The sequence below is a fragment of the Aythya fuligula genome, chromosome Z (genome assembly GCF_009819795.1).
Source record: "Aythya fuligula isolate bAytFul2 chromosome Z, bAytFul2.pri, whole genome shotgun sequence".
Classification (NCBI taxonomy): domain Eukaryota; kingdom Metazoa; phylum Chordata; class Aves; order Anseriformes; family Anatidae; genus Aythya; species Aythya fuligula.
In genome coordinates this window covers 18,047,845-18,066,320 of record NC_045593.1, presented here as the reverse complement: position 1 = coordinate 18,066,320, position 18,476 = coordinate 18,047,845, and the positions used below count along the sequence as shown (strand labels likewise).

The following is an 18,476-nucleotide window of genomic DNA, read 5'->3' as shown; positions in this document are numbered from 1 at the left end:
ATGCATGAAAGAATATACCAGAAAATACCAAAGCATTTGATTCACTTCAGGCAAACACCTTTGTTCTCTTTCAACAGCTTTACACAGAAGTTAAAAATATATATATATATATATATATATAAAAAATATATATATATTTAAAAAAAAAAAAAAAAATATATATATATATATTTTTTTTTTTTAAATGTTCTGAACTAAACACATGATTAAAGCAGGCAGAAACATGGCAAGAAGCTACCACTGCATCAGGCAAGGAGCTGGGGAAGTGTCACCTAAAGGAAGGAGAGGAAACATTGAGCTTTCAGATCAGATGATACAGCTTCTTACTTCCCTCCTGGTCACTAGTGGTAAATGAAGGAATTCTAGAGAAGCAGTGGGATCTGTCGAGTCTTACATTTTTCCGTACGAAAAAAATTGCAACTGCACAGTGCAGCTGTACAGGGCTATGCATAAAATGTCCCAGCTAGCTCTGTAGTTTTGTTTATGCTTTTCTGAACTTTAAGTACAAAATACATTATAATGCATTTATAAAATACATTTTACTTAAAAAAAGTTCAGCTACTCTCTATCATCAATTAAACAAACATGCTAGTTTGTTGCCTTCCCCCCCCCCCCCAAGACTTTCAATTTAGGGAGAATGATGCTTCTAACATGTGCAAGTTTATTATAATATGTGTAGTTTGCATGACTTTTCATTAGTCCTTTCCATGAAAAGACACCTTAAGCTTTGTGGTTGCTGAGATTGCAGAAGGGAAGAAAACAATGTATTTTCCACTAAATGGGCTTACTCTGGGTTAATGTTTTAAAGTTATTTTTGAAACCAATGTTACTAGAAAAAATATTTTACTAATTACTCATTAAGCCCAATGTTGTGGCAACACTGGATTTCACATCAAATTTTATGCCTGAGAAAATGCAGCAGACACAAGGCCTTTGCTGGGATTGTGTTATGATATACATCCAAATATGTTGTCCCTTGAGAAGTAAGCACTTAACGTTATATCAGAAACAAAATTATGTAAGTTTAAGTTCAGTTAATTTTAATAAATATTACTTCTTAGATCTGTTTTAACCTCACCAACATTAAAACGAAAAAACATTGCAAATATATGGACTGTGTAACAGAGATGCTATTGCTAAACAAATAACTGAGATCAGACTTAAAATGTTAAAAGAAATTGTGAGTTTGAGGAAACTAGTGTATTGGAGGTCAAAGTAAGAGCTTAAGAGAGAAAGACTTCAGAATGCATTGTGTAAAGGAAAAAAAAAAAAAAAAAGAACATTCATATGAATGAGCCTTTAAAATATTCAACTTTTTTTTAATTCTATGATTCTATGAAGGTCAGTATTTACTAGTAAAAAGATAATATAAAAGTGAACAAATTGGAAGTAATTTTAATTTCAAATTAAAATGTAAAATCAAGGTGCAATATTTTTAACTGTTTAATTGGACATATAACGAGATATTCAAACTGCTTACCATTTGCCTTGATCATTTACAAACTGTTGAACTGCATATCCAAACTGCTCTGCTGATGGACCAGAAAATATTTTTGCTTCTAGGAGCCTAACATTGTAGGCTTCACAGCAGTTACAAAGAATGCCTGTTAACAGAAAGATTAATATTACTACAGAAGCAATTAAAGAAGAATTTTGATCCTAGTGAAAATGGCTCTTAATTTGTGCCAACTCCCCCAACAGAAGATGTAGCCTTTGACATCTGCAATTAAAAACAATCAAAAAAAAACCTTTTCCCTACAGTACCCATATACCAATGCATAATGATTATATAGCATTCTTTACAGGTGTTATAATATTATGGGCAGGTACTAATGACTTGTTCGCTGTTTGGCTTAACAAATGTCGCAACATTACTAACAGCAGTGTTTTAGCTGAAAGGAAGCAAGAAATGTGACTCAGAGGTCTGTTATCTTCCCTTACCTGAAGACATGTTAAGCTTATGGCACACCCAAACACATCAATGGCCTGCTGAATTAAGTTAAAATGAAAATCCATTGATAATAACTGTTAATGCTGTTTGTATTTTACTGTTTATCTGCTATTTATTGTTTGAAACAGTGGAACAAAATCAGATTATCTACCGCATCAGAAAACCTACATTTTTGAGTCATTTTATTATCACAACATGTTTGTTTTCTGTCCAAACAGCCAGAACAGTTGTCCAAACAGGAAAACTTTGAAATACAAACATGGAAGATATCACTGCATTAATGAACTATGACATTTAATATTGAAAACTTCACTTTGCTGTGATTATGGCATTAATAACTTTGTCTTGGTCCGCTCCATTCCATCTCCTAACTAGCAGCATGGGCTGGTACATGTCATAGGTCTGCAGGATGCATGGGTTCACTCCTCCTTCATAAAGGACCTGAATTCTTTCTAATCAAGGGCTGTAAGTGGTTATCAGGGAGAGTGTCTACTACAGAAGCTGCAGGACTTCGGTTTATTATTATATGTTATTTGAGACCACGAATAACCATGAATAGATAATTCTAACGCTGCTTGGAGGTAGAATGACTAAGACAATGGTGGGAAAATTCAGAAAAATCCAAGAAATAAGGCACCACCCAGCTCAGGGACATATTCTGGCTCCTGACAATTCTCTAAAAATGACAGCAAAGGAAGAAATGGTGACCTGTGGTTGCACTGCTGAGGTTCCCAGGTGAGAAAAGTTTACAGAGTTGCTCACTGGTTAAACAATTCCCTCATGTTTTTCCCTCCCTTCCTGTCTGCCCAGACAGAATGAGTTTATCTGTTCTACACACAAAATACGTCTCATCACAGTTATTTAGTACGAGTCATTCTGTAATAAAGTAGGGGGGGGGGGGTTATGACAATTCTTTATAGCAAGATCCTTTAAGGAAATACATGCTGATCTTTGACTTCTTAAAATAGTCTGAGCTTAAATCTTCTCTAGTTTTGATGGGCAGAGAGAACTCTTCATGCTATTACTCTCTTCCAGGTCCCCAAATCCGCTGGTCAAAGGGATTAAATTAGCATGAAACAGCTCATCACAGTAGCTTAGCTGTATAGTAGCTTAGCTGTAATAGAAATAAAAAGAACATCATACTGATAACATTAATATCACAACTGCAGGTGTGCAAGCAAAGTTCACTACATGTACAAACAATCATAGAATTTCTTATCTTAGGTATCTTCATATAGTAGAAAAGACAAATGTCACTAGCAAAATACAAAATACAGCTCATAAAATTACTACTTTTTGACCACAAACTCAAAACAGGAAATCATACATTCGTCATTTCAAACAACCACTATCTACAGCTGGCCTCTGGAAAGCAAACAATCACCATTTGCTGAAAGTATAGTTCCTTGAGAAACATCATTAGAGAAAGAAAATATTTTCTCAGTCATGTTATTTGAGACTGGAGAAGAGAATGTGTACAGATGTATCACTCCGTGTTTCACAATACTTTTGACAGGAATTACAACCACTTACAGTCATAGCTCAAGTCTAGGTTTTGGGAAGGGGAGAAAAGAATAGGTTAGATATTGACTACATAAAAGGTAAGATTACTGTGGAGACTTTGCCGCTATTTTTTTTGTGATCTAATGTATTGACATTTCATCAAAATATCTTGCATATGTTATACTCTAAGCTTATTTTGGGGGCCTAATTGTTTTTAAGTTTTATTGTCCTCAGTGAGAAATTACAGAACCACAGAATGGTTGAGGTTGGAAAGGACCAGTGGAGATCTTCTGGTCCAAATCAAGTACCATTTAGCAGTGCCATTACTCTCAAAGGCCACAGGAGGCTTTACCACAGCAACACTGTATGCTCTAACTTCCCACATGCAAATTCAAGAGAAGAATAAATCTCCAAGTCCGGAAGTGTACATGCAAATAAACCCTGACGTTGGAGTGAGGAGCCAAGAAGATCCTAGAATGATAAACATTTAAAGTTTGACCCCAGTGGCATAGGCAAAGAATCTTCTTGACTGCCTGGACTCTGTTACACAGTTATTAGCAAATCATATATCAATTTTAAATGTGTTCCTAATATGCTGTGCTGTTCTCTATCCTCATGTCACTTACAGCAAGCTGCATTGCTGTCCAAGTCTGTACACTTACTTCTATGTATGTCTGCATTAGGTTACTGCTAACATTGGTCACTACACTTGTTAAGGAGTGAAATATGTTTTAACATACTAGTAAGCCTGTCCTAAGAAGTTGCTGGAGTGAAAGAAAATAAGAGCACAGAAAGGTTTCCTTTTGATTTACTCCCAAGACTACGCATTGTAGAGCCTATTTATAATCAGCCAAAAGCTGAAACACAGCACTGCTCTAATTGCAGGCTGTTGTAAGTGCAGAGAAAAGATACAAGAAACAGATTTATGCATTCATGAGATTCACTGGCCACATTCTTGCTACCCTCCAGTAGCTTCAACTGGACAGGATCTCCATGTGTGATATTAGGAAGCAGTGTAATGTGGTTATGCCTTAGATGGATGGACTTGAGGGCAGAGGGTAGGGAAAGCAGTTCTATTTGTCTAACACAATTTAAAATGATTTTATCTAAAAGGATTTTATCTTCCTAATGCCATCTACTGACACTGCAGCCATCCCAAATGGAACCTACAGCCCTGGAAGAAGGGCAAGATAAACCCTGCAAAATAAACTTCCATTTGTATGACTTAGGTAAACATGTCTTAACACTGCTGCTGTGCCCAGTTTTCACTGGGTAGAAAGGGGTACTGCCATGCTTTAATGCTCCTGTGTTTCAAAGGTATGTGTTAAATCCAGTCCACTAGCCAAATTGTAATTTATCTAAATGTATTCTAAGTGCACTGGCCAACTTAGGTGCAAATCCATTGAAGATCTCTCCTCACATGTCCAAGGCTATGGTTTTATTAAATGCAAAAAAAATTTTTGCCAGGGCAAAAAATGCCAGACCTGGATAAAATTACAAAGAATAAATGTCACAACTAACAGCCTGAAGAGAAACCCTCAAGCTGGCTCAAATTCACCTATGGCATGGTGTCAAGTCAGATATGGGTTTTGAAAGCTTGGTTGCACATTCCCTGTCCACCTCTCCCCTTGCTCTCCTGTGGACACTGCAGCATCCCTACCCAGTCCTCCCATGGTCAACAAACAAAACAACAACAATAACCCAACCAACCAACCAAAAAAGAGCACAAAGAAAAGAACAAAAAAAAAAAAAAAAAAACTGAAAACATTGTCTCTGGAGATGTACTATCATCTACAATTTTTTGTGGATCAAATTTGCCTTTCACCCATGACTACTTCACAAAATCAAAGTAGAAAAGCTGGCAAAGATGCTCTGACTCACCAGGGACATTACCAAGTGAACCATAGTGTAAACATACTTCATTGACAGTCATTTTAAATTCCACATTAAATTTGATAATCATAAGCAGGGTTTTAATTTATTTATTTATTTTATATTCCACACAAATCTTATTCACTATGACCTTGGTGATGGCCTGAGAAGAATATTATGAGTATATATATAAATAAATATATATATATAATATATAAATATACTTTTTCCTCCACCTTATATAGTGCTTACACTATAAGGACATCTTTATCCTTTTTGTATGTTTATCTAAATACCATATTCAGAACAAGAAAATCAAGTATTTGCAGCCAAAAATAGAGAAAATGCTAAAATTGCTGCAAACCTATTTTCAGCCTGTGCCAGAATAAGAGGGTCTCTTATGCATTAAAAGGGTGCCAATCACTGAAGCATCTAGATTCAAAGTACTATACATTCTAGGCTGGAAAGACTTAGTATCTGCTGCTGCCTTCAGGCAACGAACTTTGATAATTTGAGAATCTCAAAATAAAGAAAACTAATCCACTATCTGGATTTTAATAGCTTTTGGTGACAGAATTCTGTTTTGTGACTTAATGATCATGATGAGAGATTAGTCAGGCAAGTCAAAATCCACCTCCTAACTTCAGTCTGCAAACGGCACTTTATTTACAGTCAAATAAACAGACTGCATGGAACAAAGGAAGCCAGATACAAGCCTAAAGCTTCTGAAGGCCCCTCTTAAAACTTCAAAAGAGTCTCTTTCTCTCCATTGGATAGGCAGGGGACTTGTTCACTTTGGTTTAAAGAGGATTACTTTATCAAGCAGGGTGGCTTCCAACATAAAGCTTCAGAAAAAAACAGAAGTTATTAAAAATACCTGAATGGTATAAAAAGTACTGTAAGACTTCCAATAAAACTGCCGTATCACTTCACTTTTTCTTTTTCTTTTTTTTTTTTTTTTTCTGGGAATTCCCACATTTCAGCAACTGCATTCCATCTTTTGCAGTAAGAACTGCAGCATAGAAGTACAGCTGCTTTTATACTTCTGCACCACTGTTTTCTTGCTCCTGGGATAAAGAAAAATAATGCATGTCCTGACTCTCCACCTTTAAGCCTGAACATGTGTGAATTCTTCTGTAACTAAAAATGACGTCTAATGATGTACTTCAACAGCATCAAAGAAAAGACAAGTTGGAGCAAGTTTTTTGAAGTAATGGCTTATATAAGGTACACCCGGTTTGTAATTGTTTTGATTTTGTAAGCAAAATTCAGATCTTAAAGTGAGCAAGCAGAAAATATCTATTGACTCATCAACAGATAATCATTTAATACTGTGATTATAACAATAGAATGACTGCAACCTCTTAGTCAGATTAAGCAGTATAAGAAAAATAAAGTTGTTTAATTAATTGTTTCATTTTTTTTTCCTCATCCAATTCTCTGTGTTGGATAATTTATTTTGGCAAAAAAAGTTTATAAATGATTAATAAAATATACTAAGAATATTATTGGTCTGCATTTTTTATCATAGTAAGTGTTCCAATAAATCCTTCATTGTCTTTTAAGTCTAAACACTAACACTGAATTTCCAGTCAGCTGATGCTACACTGAAAAAGTAATGCTGCAGTCTGAAATAGTAGCAATATATGGCAGAATTTCATAATCATATTGACCTAGTTATGCCCAAACAAATCTCAGCTCTGATTAAGATATACAGTCAAATAGAGGCATATACTGTTGCCATAGTTTGAACTAAATAGGTCTAGCAACTGCCATACAAAGAAAAGGAAGAGTCAGTGGAATTTGATCTACTATAAAGATCCACTATAAAGATCTACTATAAAGATCCATTTCATCTTAAGCATTAGTTATGAATTTATCTAGTATTAACCTTGCAAGTAGAAAATATTGCAATGAAGGAACCTTCATATTTTTCCTCAATGATATGGTATTTTATTCTTCAAAAAGCTATTAGCTATAAAACAGAATAATTTCATTACATAATCCAACTACAGCTACCATTTGTCTTTGTAAATGAGCCCTCACTCCACTAATGTGTCATGTGAGGAAACAGAAACAGCCCCTATGCAAAGCTCCACTCTGCCTTGAAACATGACCACAGTTGCTGCCCACTGTGCAGCACCACAGCTTCAGAAACTCTCCCAAAACAGGGCAGCAGAACCCAGTAAACACACACCCAACATCAACAACGCACCTCTGCCAGGTTTGTAACTGAACAGAAACAACTGCCAAGTTTAAAAAAAAAAAAAAAGTGATAACTCATTTAGGAAAACATCCAAATACAAGGGAATAATAACAATAAAAATACAGTAATGGATTGGGAAGGACTAAGCCTGTAGTCACTGAGGAAGACAAAGGCCATGACCTAGCATGACAGCATTTCAAACATCCTTGTATAGTTTTTTAGTCCATTAATTGCTTTGGATCAAAAAAACCCAATGGATTATTGTCTGCTTCCTGAAGCAGTTTCATACATTAGCAGCCAGTCAGATGTGTATAGCCTACATCTTCGTATGTTTGGTCTAGCATTTTTTTTTTAAAGCTGTCTTCCTGAAATAGTAGATACTTTAAGTTGCATTTCATTTTAATCTGCTCCAAAAGAGTTGCTACACAAAAAAGGATTCTACAAAGAAAATTTTCCCTTTAGTCCTAAGGATTTCTTCCTCTAAATAATATACATCAGCAATGCCCTGGAACCTGCTAGCCCCCAGTGGGGACAGAGAAAAAGAAAGTAGTGGAAGGGAAGAGAGAACTTAACTCTTGGTCTCCTCTGGCGTCATCACACTGAATTGCACACTCTAGTTCCAACTTCCTCTACCTCTGAAGCAATTCTAGGTGCTCTCTTTGGGATGGGCTTTTTGCAGTTGTGCAAGCTCACATTAAATCTCCTTATTTGTTAGGTAACTTGTAAAGCCACTTTTGTCTCACCCCAATGCTCATCTGTTTATTGTTTTCATTCCTCTGCAAAAATTAGCTGAATTTGGCTAACAGGTTCTAGAGTTAGCAGGGAAATACAGGCATCTACAGGCACTCACACTGTGAATCACCTACTGTCCTCTAAATACTGGCCAGAAAGGTGGAATGAAGGCAGGAAGAGAGTAATAAAGTTATGAAAGAAGGCAGTCAAGTAGTATTTGCTTCATTATTAAATATATTCAGTGTTATTTTATTTAAGGGAAAAAAAAAGTGTAAAAGCTTTTTTAGTATAAGAGTAAAGCTATTCCCTTACTATTCAAAACCTATGTTATGAGAACAATAATTCTCAATAATTCTTCATTGTGCCTTTCAGAAGCCACCAAGTAATTTTCACTGCAATGAGCTTGTTTGAGGTGCAAATCTGGCCAAAACCCACTTCTTTCTTTTGCCGACATGTTAGTCTTCAGTGTGATCTGCTTTTCTCCACTGCTATGTGCATTGTGCACATGCACAGGTAATGACATCAAACCAAATTCTTTTTAACATAAAATAAATAATTTTGTATTGGTTGCACTGTTTTGGGATTTTCTGTACATGAATGTAAATATGAATCACAATTTTGTGTATTGCAAGTATACTCATACATTAGAATCCAACTACATATAGCAGATAAAATAGAGAACAACTTATAATTTAACCTGGAAAGGCTTACTAACCTTCACCTGCAGAAGTCAGGATACGTAAAACAATCATTTCTTATTAGATTTTTGCTGTATACGTCTCTATTGCTTGTGTTTTTTCTCCAATATGCAAAACCTTATCAGTGTATACTCACAATAACGCTTAGAAATTTTCAGCTCATGTACTAAAACACTGCTTTTATCATCACAGTTAACCTGTTTTATTTTAAAATGAACATTCCTTATGGTGAAAAACCCCTCTAAATAAATAAATAATAAATAAATAAACAAAATGTAAACCTTCAAGAGGAAACCAGAATAAAAGTATGTGAATGGCACAACACTGGATCTTTTGTACTAGAAATCAGAATATCTAATAATCCTCACTTTTATTACTTTGTTATATGTCATCATGTTTACAGAAGTCTTAAAAAGGTAAGTCTTTATTACTTTATTCTTTCATCTGTTTGTTTTATTTTCTTTTATCTCGAGACTGAAGTTTTCTTCCCATCAGCTACAATATATCAAACTATTTAATAATTAACCGAGATTACACAGGTTAGTGTAGAAATAAATTAGAAGAAAAAAAAAATAAAAAAAAAGAAAGAAAAAAATAATGGCCAATGCCTCATTTAGTAATAAATCATCCTCCCTTTTCCTTTCTCTCACTCCCTCTATAAAGTCTTTTTGGCTTAGTTGTCCAACTGTGTCTTCATGGAAGTAGGTCAGCTCTGAGCCTGAAAACTTCTGAGTGTGTGTAAGTCTGAGTCACTGCCCTTGAATTACTACTGTTTATGAGAATCCACATTGAAGAGTTACCAATAACCTGCTATGAAAGCAAACAAGATAATACAACAAATTGTGAATGAAAAGTAGAAGAACCTGGGACAATGCTGCTAGTCGCTGTCTGTTTTGCTGCTTTGGCATTCTTACATAGTACAAGATCTATATAAATTTAGCCACCACTGCATTAGTTACTGTTGAAAATTCTACCTTGGTAGCACCTTTTTTTGCCTACACGTTGCTGTCTCCTCCATTCCCAAAGCAGAACACGCTGCTCTTCATCTGGAGTTAAGAAATCTCAACAACCTACTGTATATACAAGGACTGATTCCACAATCATGTTCTGATTACAAAGTCACATTCAAGAGAAACTCCTGCTGGACTGACAACTTCCTATATGTTTTTAATAAAGACAGCAAGTATTTGGACCTACGCAGACTTATTATCCTGGCATGTTTCCATCTTTAAATCCAGTGGAAATAACTTTTCTTTTACAGAAAGCTGACAGGAATTGCATCTTTACAAACTGACTTGCAGTTTTTTTCTTTTCTTCCTTGATCTCAGTACAACTCAGGATTATTTTGTCTTAGCTCTTAGACTCCCGCAATTTGTGCTCAATAATACCACAAAGAGATTAAAAGTACGCATGGCTAATAAGCTGTGCATACATATATGCTACATATGCAGTTAAGTTACTGGCTTCGTAACTAAGGATCATGAAAAGAAGTTTCGTATGAGTTTCGTATGTTTCCCTACGATAAAAACTGACTTTTCATGTGGAATTCCACTCCAGCAACTTCTCTTCCATCATGCTCACATTATCGGTTGTTGACCCTTTTTATAAACCGTCAATATTTCCAAATATAGTCAGAGCAGCATGAGCTACATTAGGACTGTAAAAGAGGAAATGCATGTCATCACACAGAAACCAATATAACTGCTATCTCTGTATCCTATTTTCTGCATTTCCTCTTTTTGGCTTTTATGAAAGACTGTACACAGATGAACATGCACATTTGTACATAGATACCAAGAACACCAAAAACAATCAAAGGGATCTATATTTTCCTATGCATAGCATATTCTAGACTATATGAGAATTTCAGTGTGTGTATCCTGTAAGAAGATTAAATCATTTCATATTATAGCACCTGGAAGGGCTAAATTAGAAAAAGTGTGAGGGATGTATCTTATGACAGATCCAGAGTCACAGTCTGCAGCATGACGACTGAAGTGACTTGAGAGCAACTCTACCATCACGATCACATTAGGACACCACATTTACTACCCTGACCATCCATTTCAGCTTCTCAAGAACTAGCCAGGAGCTCAGCTGTCTGAGCTGTATACAAGAACTGCATCAGCTGTAACAACTTCACTACATTAGCTTCCTGCAACAAGAAAACCCCCAAAGCTCCACAGGATATATAATACAATAGTTGGAAGAGCTATAATTATCATAACTTTTGTTTTCCTATAGCAGACTTAATGACTATTTGTCTCCACTGGTTGGAAGGGTAGCTCATGGCCCAGCAGACTGAATGGTAGGTGGGTGGTCACAGCCACTCACCTGAAATTCATCCTTAATGCACATTGAAATCATCAGCTGGCACCAGGCAGAATGTGGACTCAGTAAAATCAGGAAAACAATTCAGGGATGCCCAGACTTCAGCAGCTGCCTAACCCAGACTGAATGTAAAATCACCTGTCTCCTAGGTTTTGTAGTGTAAAAAAAAAAAAGGCATATGCATACTTAGAATATCATAATGGTGCAGAAGCACCCCAAACAGCAAAATTATTCTACCTGAGACACACTCTGCTATCATGGCCAGTGGTGATGGATGACTCCTGGATTGAATAACTTCTGCTCTAAATAAGTAAATAATTAAACTAAACATTTAAGTAAGTTCTTTTAAGGCACTGTCTATTTTCCAAATGTAAATTACACCAGCAGTCCAAAATGACCAGCTCAGAACTCTTCTCCCAGCTTAGTACACCAGCCAAAAGGCCACAGGCAAGATGTGCCTTTGCTTGTCTGCCCGCAGACATGTGCTGGGATGAGCAGAGACCAGTTTCAGCAGCAGAGGTTGAGAGTACTTCACTTTGACTGCTTTACTGCCTGGTAGTGAAGATGATTCTGGAAAAGTGAGAGAGGTGAATCCACATTGGAACACACCTCAATGGAGAGCTAAGTCCCAAGTGATTATTATCATTACTTCTCAGGTAGCAACTTCTTGAAAAAGGCTCAACTAGATGCCTCCTTCCCCAAAACTGTCCCCAGCCTATACCTCAAGGGAAGGAGACACCTAAAGCAGGTGTCTGAGGAAGACAAAATTCAAATACCCTCTCAGTCTACTGCTTGACTTCCAGAGCCTTCCTATTCATGTGAAAATATTTCTCATGCACTTTAAAAGTGCCTTAAAGTCTTTTCTAACTCAGTAATTCTGACTCATGCCAGCTGGGGCAGGGGTGCCGGTCTTTGGGTGCTGTGGGGCAGAATCCTGCTGTGGGGCAGAATTGTGCACTGCCCTACCCTCCAGACCATACACAGGATTGCAGTGTATCTAGACACTTGTGGTCAGGTGGGTGATGCCATCTCCGATCAGAGTTCAGAAAGAAATTCTCTTTTTTGAAAAATGCAGCCATTGTACAATCTGGGCACAGACAGCAGGGCACATGTACATTTAAGAAGAGTTTCCTAGAGATAACGTTTGTTTCCACAAAAGCTGAACAGTTGCTTTTTGTCTTCAGAGAAGGAGAGTCTATTGTATCTGTAATCAACTTCTGTGAAAGACAACTCCAGAGACTCCTGAAGTATTTTCTTTACCTTATTTGTTCAATACGCTGAACTGGTTCTGGGCAGTTTGGAAAAGAAAACAAACAATAACAAAAACGGGGAACACATAGACATGGTGAAATGAAAGCAAATTTGACTAGAATAAAACAAATATCATAACTACTAATTAAGAGAACTACTAAAGGACTGACTACCATCCAAGGAGTACTGCTTTTTTTTTTTTTTCCTTTGTTTATTGTTTTGCCCATCTTAATAAGGGAGTTACTTCACTATCAGTAATTTCTGTTGTTCTAAGTTTGATCTGTATATATTGCAAGCATATCTGAATGTGAACATTAGTTGGTGGGCATAGTTAAATGAAGGGTAAGGCCAGATAATTTTTTTTCCATTTAAGAAAGGTCAGCTAAACTCTCATTTGAGAAATTTCACCTAAATCTGCATTTAATTAATTGGTTCTATATACATCAGAAGTAGTGCACATAGTGTTAGCACAGTTTTATACCACACAGAAAGTATGGTATAATAAGATTAAAATGCTATCTAGTTCTTTATTAAAGCACTACATGGACTGTCTTACATATACACACTAACATATACAGCTATGACAATATAATAGATGAATACCGTAATATAATAATAAGCTATTAATGAAAATGTTGTGTGTTTCTTTACTTAATCATTATTGTTCTCCTCATTTTGAAAGAGAAAGTGCAAATAAAGATATATGCATGGCAACATTTTCCAGCGTTCTTGTCTCACATCCTGCAGCAAAATATTTTCAGGTTGGAAAATAATTTTAGGTTGGAAATTAGGAAAGAGTAGTTAGACACTGGGACAGCTTGCCCAGGGAGGTGGCGGAGTCACCGTCCCTGAGGATGTTTAAGGCAAGTTTGGACGCAGTGCTTAGGGACATGGTTTAGTGGGTAATATTGGTAGTAGGGGGATGGTTGGACCAGATGATCTTGGAGGTCTTTTGCAAACTTAATGATTCTGTCATTCTATGGATATTTCTTAATTGTCTAAGATGCACTAGGTGACCAGGAACAAGACATCCCAATTCAGACAGGCCAATACGAAGCACATTCTTCTTATGTTTTACCTTCCTTAGTGAATCATAGCATATTACTATTAAGAAATCAGGACACTATGTCTTAGCACAGGCTACCCTGACTTACACATTTCATGTATACATTTACCTCACTAAGAGAACAGGAGTAGCCAAGTGTAGATTTAGACTTAAAGTTCTATAACTTACCGACTTGCTGTTTTAGCAATTATGCACTTTCTTTCTTACTCAATGCACTTTCACAGTCAGAGGGAGACATGCACTATCTATGGTCTACCACAACAAGTCACAACAACTGGGAAACTAGAATTGACCGCTACGTATGTGGAAAAAGTTGACATGCCATTTTCTAATCCCTATGGTTTACCTCCAGGCAGCTGCCTTACTGCAGGCAATATAGAGCATGGCACCTTCACACCCCAAAAGGTGGCAACATTGCTGCACTAAATTCCCATAAAGCAAGCACAGGTTGATTATTCCTCAGTGAAGTAAGTGATCTTGCAGATGGTTGAGTTAATACTTAACTGGGTAATCAGAGAGTCAGGTGGCCTACGCATCTGTAGTTTTACCTCTACTGATTTCATACAGTTTTGTGCTGCAGCCTTAACATAGCATCCACTGCTGCCTGCTTTCCTGTACAAGGATATATGAGATAGACAGATAAAAGGTAAAAACCTAAAATCAAACCTTCCCTACCACCAGCCCCATCCTTCATTATTCTCCATTATAACTCCATTATTTCCTTAGGTAGATCTCATTTAAGAATGACCCCTTCAATGTGCAATATTCTCTCTTCCAGAAGTTTGTTGTTAACAGTAATTTTCCTCTGTTCTTAAGAAATAACTAATCATATTAGCCAAGGTGATATATATGATTTTAAAAAAATATCCTGTATGAACTAAAGGAAGAATGACAAACTTGGAAGCAGGATTAAAAGTGCAAAGTAAATCAGCAATACGTCACGAGAGTTCCACCAGAGCTGTTCATAACTTGCAAGCCCTTCACCCTGTCTACCAGTGATTTGAAAGGGACAAAAGAATCTGTGACATTCATCACGTGTGACATTCAACCATGAACATGCCATTCAGTTAAACACAAGATGTCTTTGCTCATACAGCAAAGAGCCTGTGTTTATCTTACTTCTTTGCCTGTATAGTTCCTCTTTTAAGTCCTGATCAGTGTGCAAGTCTTACTAGATTTTTGAAGAATATGCATCTCCAGGAGAAAATAAAACTGACTTAGTCCCTGAATAGTATTTTAAGATGCTCAGAGGACTAATTCAAAGTAACAATTGCTGGCACTCAGATTATTGAATACATTTGCTAATTCAGAAATACCAGCCTGATTTGGAAGTGATGTAAATGTTCACACAGCTTATACTGACTCCGCTAGATGCTTTTAGTATCCTCCACATCTGAAAAATGAGTGCATCATGAGCAGAAAGAACATTATCTCATATTGTTTTACAGAGATATATACTCACACTCAGTTAACACAGACAGAAATTATCATTTATCCAGCATATTCCCATTCAATTATTTTTATTGTCCTTTTATCGGTGCCATGAAAGAGGGGGATGTTCATGCCCCTTTAGTACAGATACATATCAGTATTTCACTTAAATGTGTTATAAATAAAAATCTTGATCTGTTACCCGTTTTAACAGAAATGAAAACTAAGGCTGAGACTGTTCTCTGATGTCCTTGACTAATTTGAATGGGAACAGTACAGCCAATTTATTTACACATACACAGAATAGCTTATCAACCCAATTTCTCTTGCTTTGCAAGGTTTTGAAATCCTAACACAGCTCTTTATCACAGGGCCAGGGATCACTTTGTGAAGAAGAAGTCCTAAACATGAACATTGCTACTGGAAATGTCCTAAAACAAGCAGATAGCATGTGTTGGTATGCAAGTGCATGGCTACTCTGATGAGAAGCCAGCCTGTGTCCTGTCTGCATTTCAGCATGGTAACCATGGAAATGGGAACCAGCCTGCACAGAGCCTAACAAAGGAAACCTTGAAATGAAAATAACAACAGTGACAAGAGACTGGCCAAGATTTCTGCTGGAGAAAATGACTGGTCTGAAGATGGATAAACTCCCTTTTACCTGCATTACCCATAAAGGACAGTGTTTTATTCACATTCACCCATTTGGAGATTAAGACATTGTAATGGGAGTTCCAATTATTGGCCCTCATGAAAATACATTACACAAAGTACATGCAGAAACTACTTTTATTCATTCAAAATTAACAACAGTGAAGAAAGACCACAATGAATAACGTTTATATAGTGACTAAGAAACACAATGAAATCAAAAAGTACCCATCCTTTTACTTTGACTTCCTAAATGAAAATTCTGTGCAACTGAGTAAATAATAATAATAAAAAGCATAGGAGAATTCAAAAATTGTTCCAGAATCAGATAGCACATAGTTAAAACTTGTTAGTAAGATCTCATGTTTGCTTTGCCCAAATTATGCACAAATAAACATTAGCAGTTAATGTGTTTAGGAGTGTGACAGTAATACACTGTGTAGTTTCTAAAATAAATGTAGTTTGTACAAAATAAAAGTCCTGTAATACAGTATGAATGATGCCTTGCTTCAATGTGCAATGCTGTGAAAGGCAAAACTCCAAGAATAATATATAACAACACTCCTGCTACCTGACAAGCTCTCTGAAAGTAGGAAAAACTAGAGATAATTTTAGTTTCAGAAAAGCTCACATTTGGGTCTGGCTTTTGAACAGTCTTCAGATTTTAGAATGATTTTAAACAAAAAGATTACTCATAAGTAGGATACTAAAACAGCAAGATGACAAAAGATGATCACAAAAAGGGAGAAAGGCAAAAATTAACTGCAGCTGTACAGCTTTAAATTAATGTGGTGGGTTGTGTGTGTTATCATTACACACTACATTTTTACTTCTAACTGCTATTCAGTTAAGAGTTTCCTCCTTTCCGGTCAGCACATGGTCTTCTACTTTTTACGTTTGCTAACTTAAACCGCTGAATTAGCAGCTTCCTTGTGTGTTCATCCCTACATATTTTGACCATAAACATCTAAGTATTTGCATATGACTGTGAATTTATTTTTGAACACTCATGTGAAGAGATCCCCTTTAAAAAGATTGAGGACAAAAGTACTCACCACTTTTGGATATCTAATGATACAGCTAAAACCTTGTTTTTTCAGAATACATAGCACATTCAAAATACAATTTCCATTGACTTCATTCACAGCTGTGAATACACAGCAGCCTTGCATGTCAAGATGCACTTTCACAAGCAGCTCAAGCCAGTGGAAGTGTTGGCTACCAGTGCAAGAAACTTTTCCAGCTTCCCTCCTACCTCTGGCTACAAGTTCTGACAGTCCCTTATGCCAGTGCTAACACTTAAACTGCTCAAATGAACAGGATCAGGTTAGCTGATCTCCAAAACTGACCTGGCCCAAAAAAAGGAAAAAATTATTCAGGCAGACGGGTCCCTGACCTGTTCCCCGGACCATGTTCCAATAGCACCATGGGGAAACTGGTGGGAACATGCAATCAGGAGACGATGAAATGTCCTTGCAGCACCAGCCCCACATTCAGGTCAGCTTAACCAGATTGTGAAAATGCAGCTACAGTTTTGAGAACCCCTGGCTGAGCAAAAAGAAAGAGAGTAGCACAAAAGCTCCAACCACGTGTCAAAGATTTGATTTAAATGACTCGCCTGAAATTGCACTGGCTTTGTGTCCAAAAGAAAAAAAAAAAAAAAAAAAAAAAAAAAAAAGAGAGAGAAAAGAAACAGATAAAAATCCAAAGATTTTTGGATTTGAATCCAAAGATTCTGCAAGGAACAATGTATGTATGCATACATACATATATCTTTTATTTTCTCTTCATCCTACTTTTCTTCACATTCTTAGGGACTACATTCACCTGTTCACAGACAGCCACATCAGTGAGGAGGAAGGATATGGACCTGAGTTCAAAGCACTGTGTGATGTGCTGGATGTGCAAAGGGGACAAATCCAGGTTTCTAACTTACTTCTTGTACTTCCTAACTGTTACATTTTTGTCTCTGTTGTTTTATCATAGCATTCATATTAATAGTTGCCAGTTCTCTGGAACTAAACAAAACTGATCAGAAGAAAAAGACTGTTAGTGGGGTCTTCCCCTCTCTCACCATACAGATCTCAGCCCATTGCCAGGAAGTCTGAGGGACACTGCTGCTTCCTGGAACCATGTGATGCTTTTCATCAGCAAGGATCAGATACATACTGAACAAAACCCAAGAGATTACAATTGGAAATTCCAGATTCTATATGAAGTTTCAGAGAACGACCCCTTCCCCATTTCACATAGGACTGCTTTCTTTCTCCAGGCTGTCTGGGCCTAACAGCTTAAGAGCTTGTGGTCCCCATGTGGTACACATGGTCCAAAAGGCATAACTGTTATTTACCTGGGATTTTTTAGTTTAGAGTGGAATAGTGTGAGCGATATAAGCTTGACAGAGCGGAGATTTTAAGAACATGCCAAAGTTGTATCTCCTGAAGCATCCAGATTCAAACTGGAAAGAAGAGATTGCTGTAAAAATACCAAATAATACAAGAACACAAGGGAGACAGTTTCCATGTTTGCAGATATAGACCTAGACCTCATGCAGCCCATTGCAACTATAATTGCAAATAAAGCCTGACTGAGCTCCACATCAAGGATGGACAGAATTTATGTTAAAACCATGAGGATAAAAATCAATTTATTTCCAGAGGAATGAAGTTTTCCAAAGGTTTGTTTCTTGGCCAACTTTGGGTACGGTTTCAAGACGATGCAAATAACACCCTCCTGACAAATTTCAAATATCTGCTCTGAAGTATGAGGGCACTAGAGCTTTCC

The 18,476-nt window shown here is 36.7% G+C and overlaps 1 protein-coding gene across 1 annotated transcript in view; it reads right to left on the bottom strand.

Moving 5' to 3' along the window:
* ITGA2 (integrin subunit alpha 2) overlaps positions 1–18,476 on the bottom strand; it is an 82,253-nt gene that overhangs the window by 49,018 nt on the left and 14,759 nt on the right. The window contains exon 3 of the mRNA XM_032205586.1: positions 1,481–1,628. Coding sequence (XP_032061477.1) covers positions 1,481–1,628 — 148 coding nt within the window. The remainder of the gene's footprint in view (positions 1–1,480; positions 1,629–18,476) is intronic.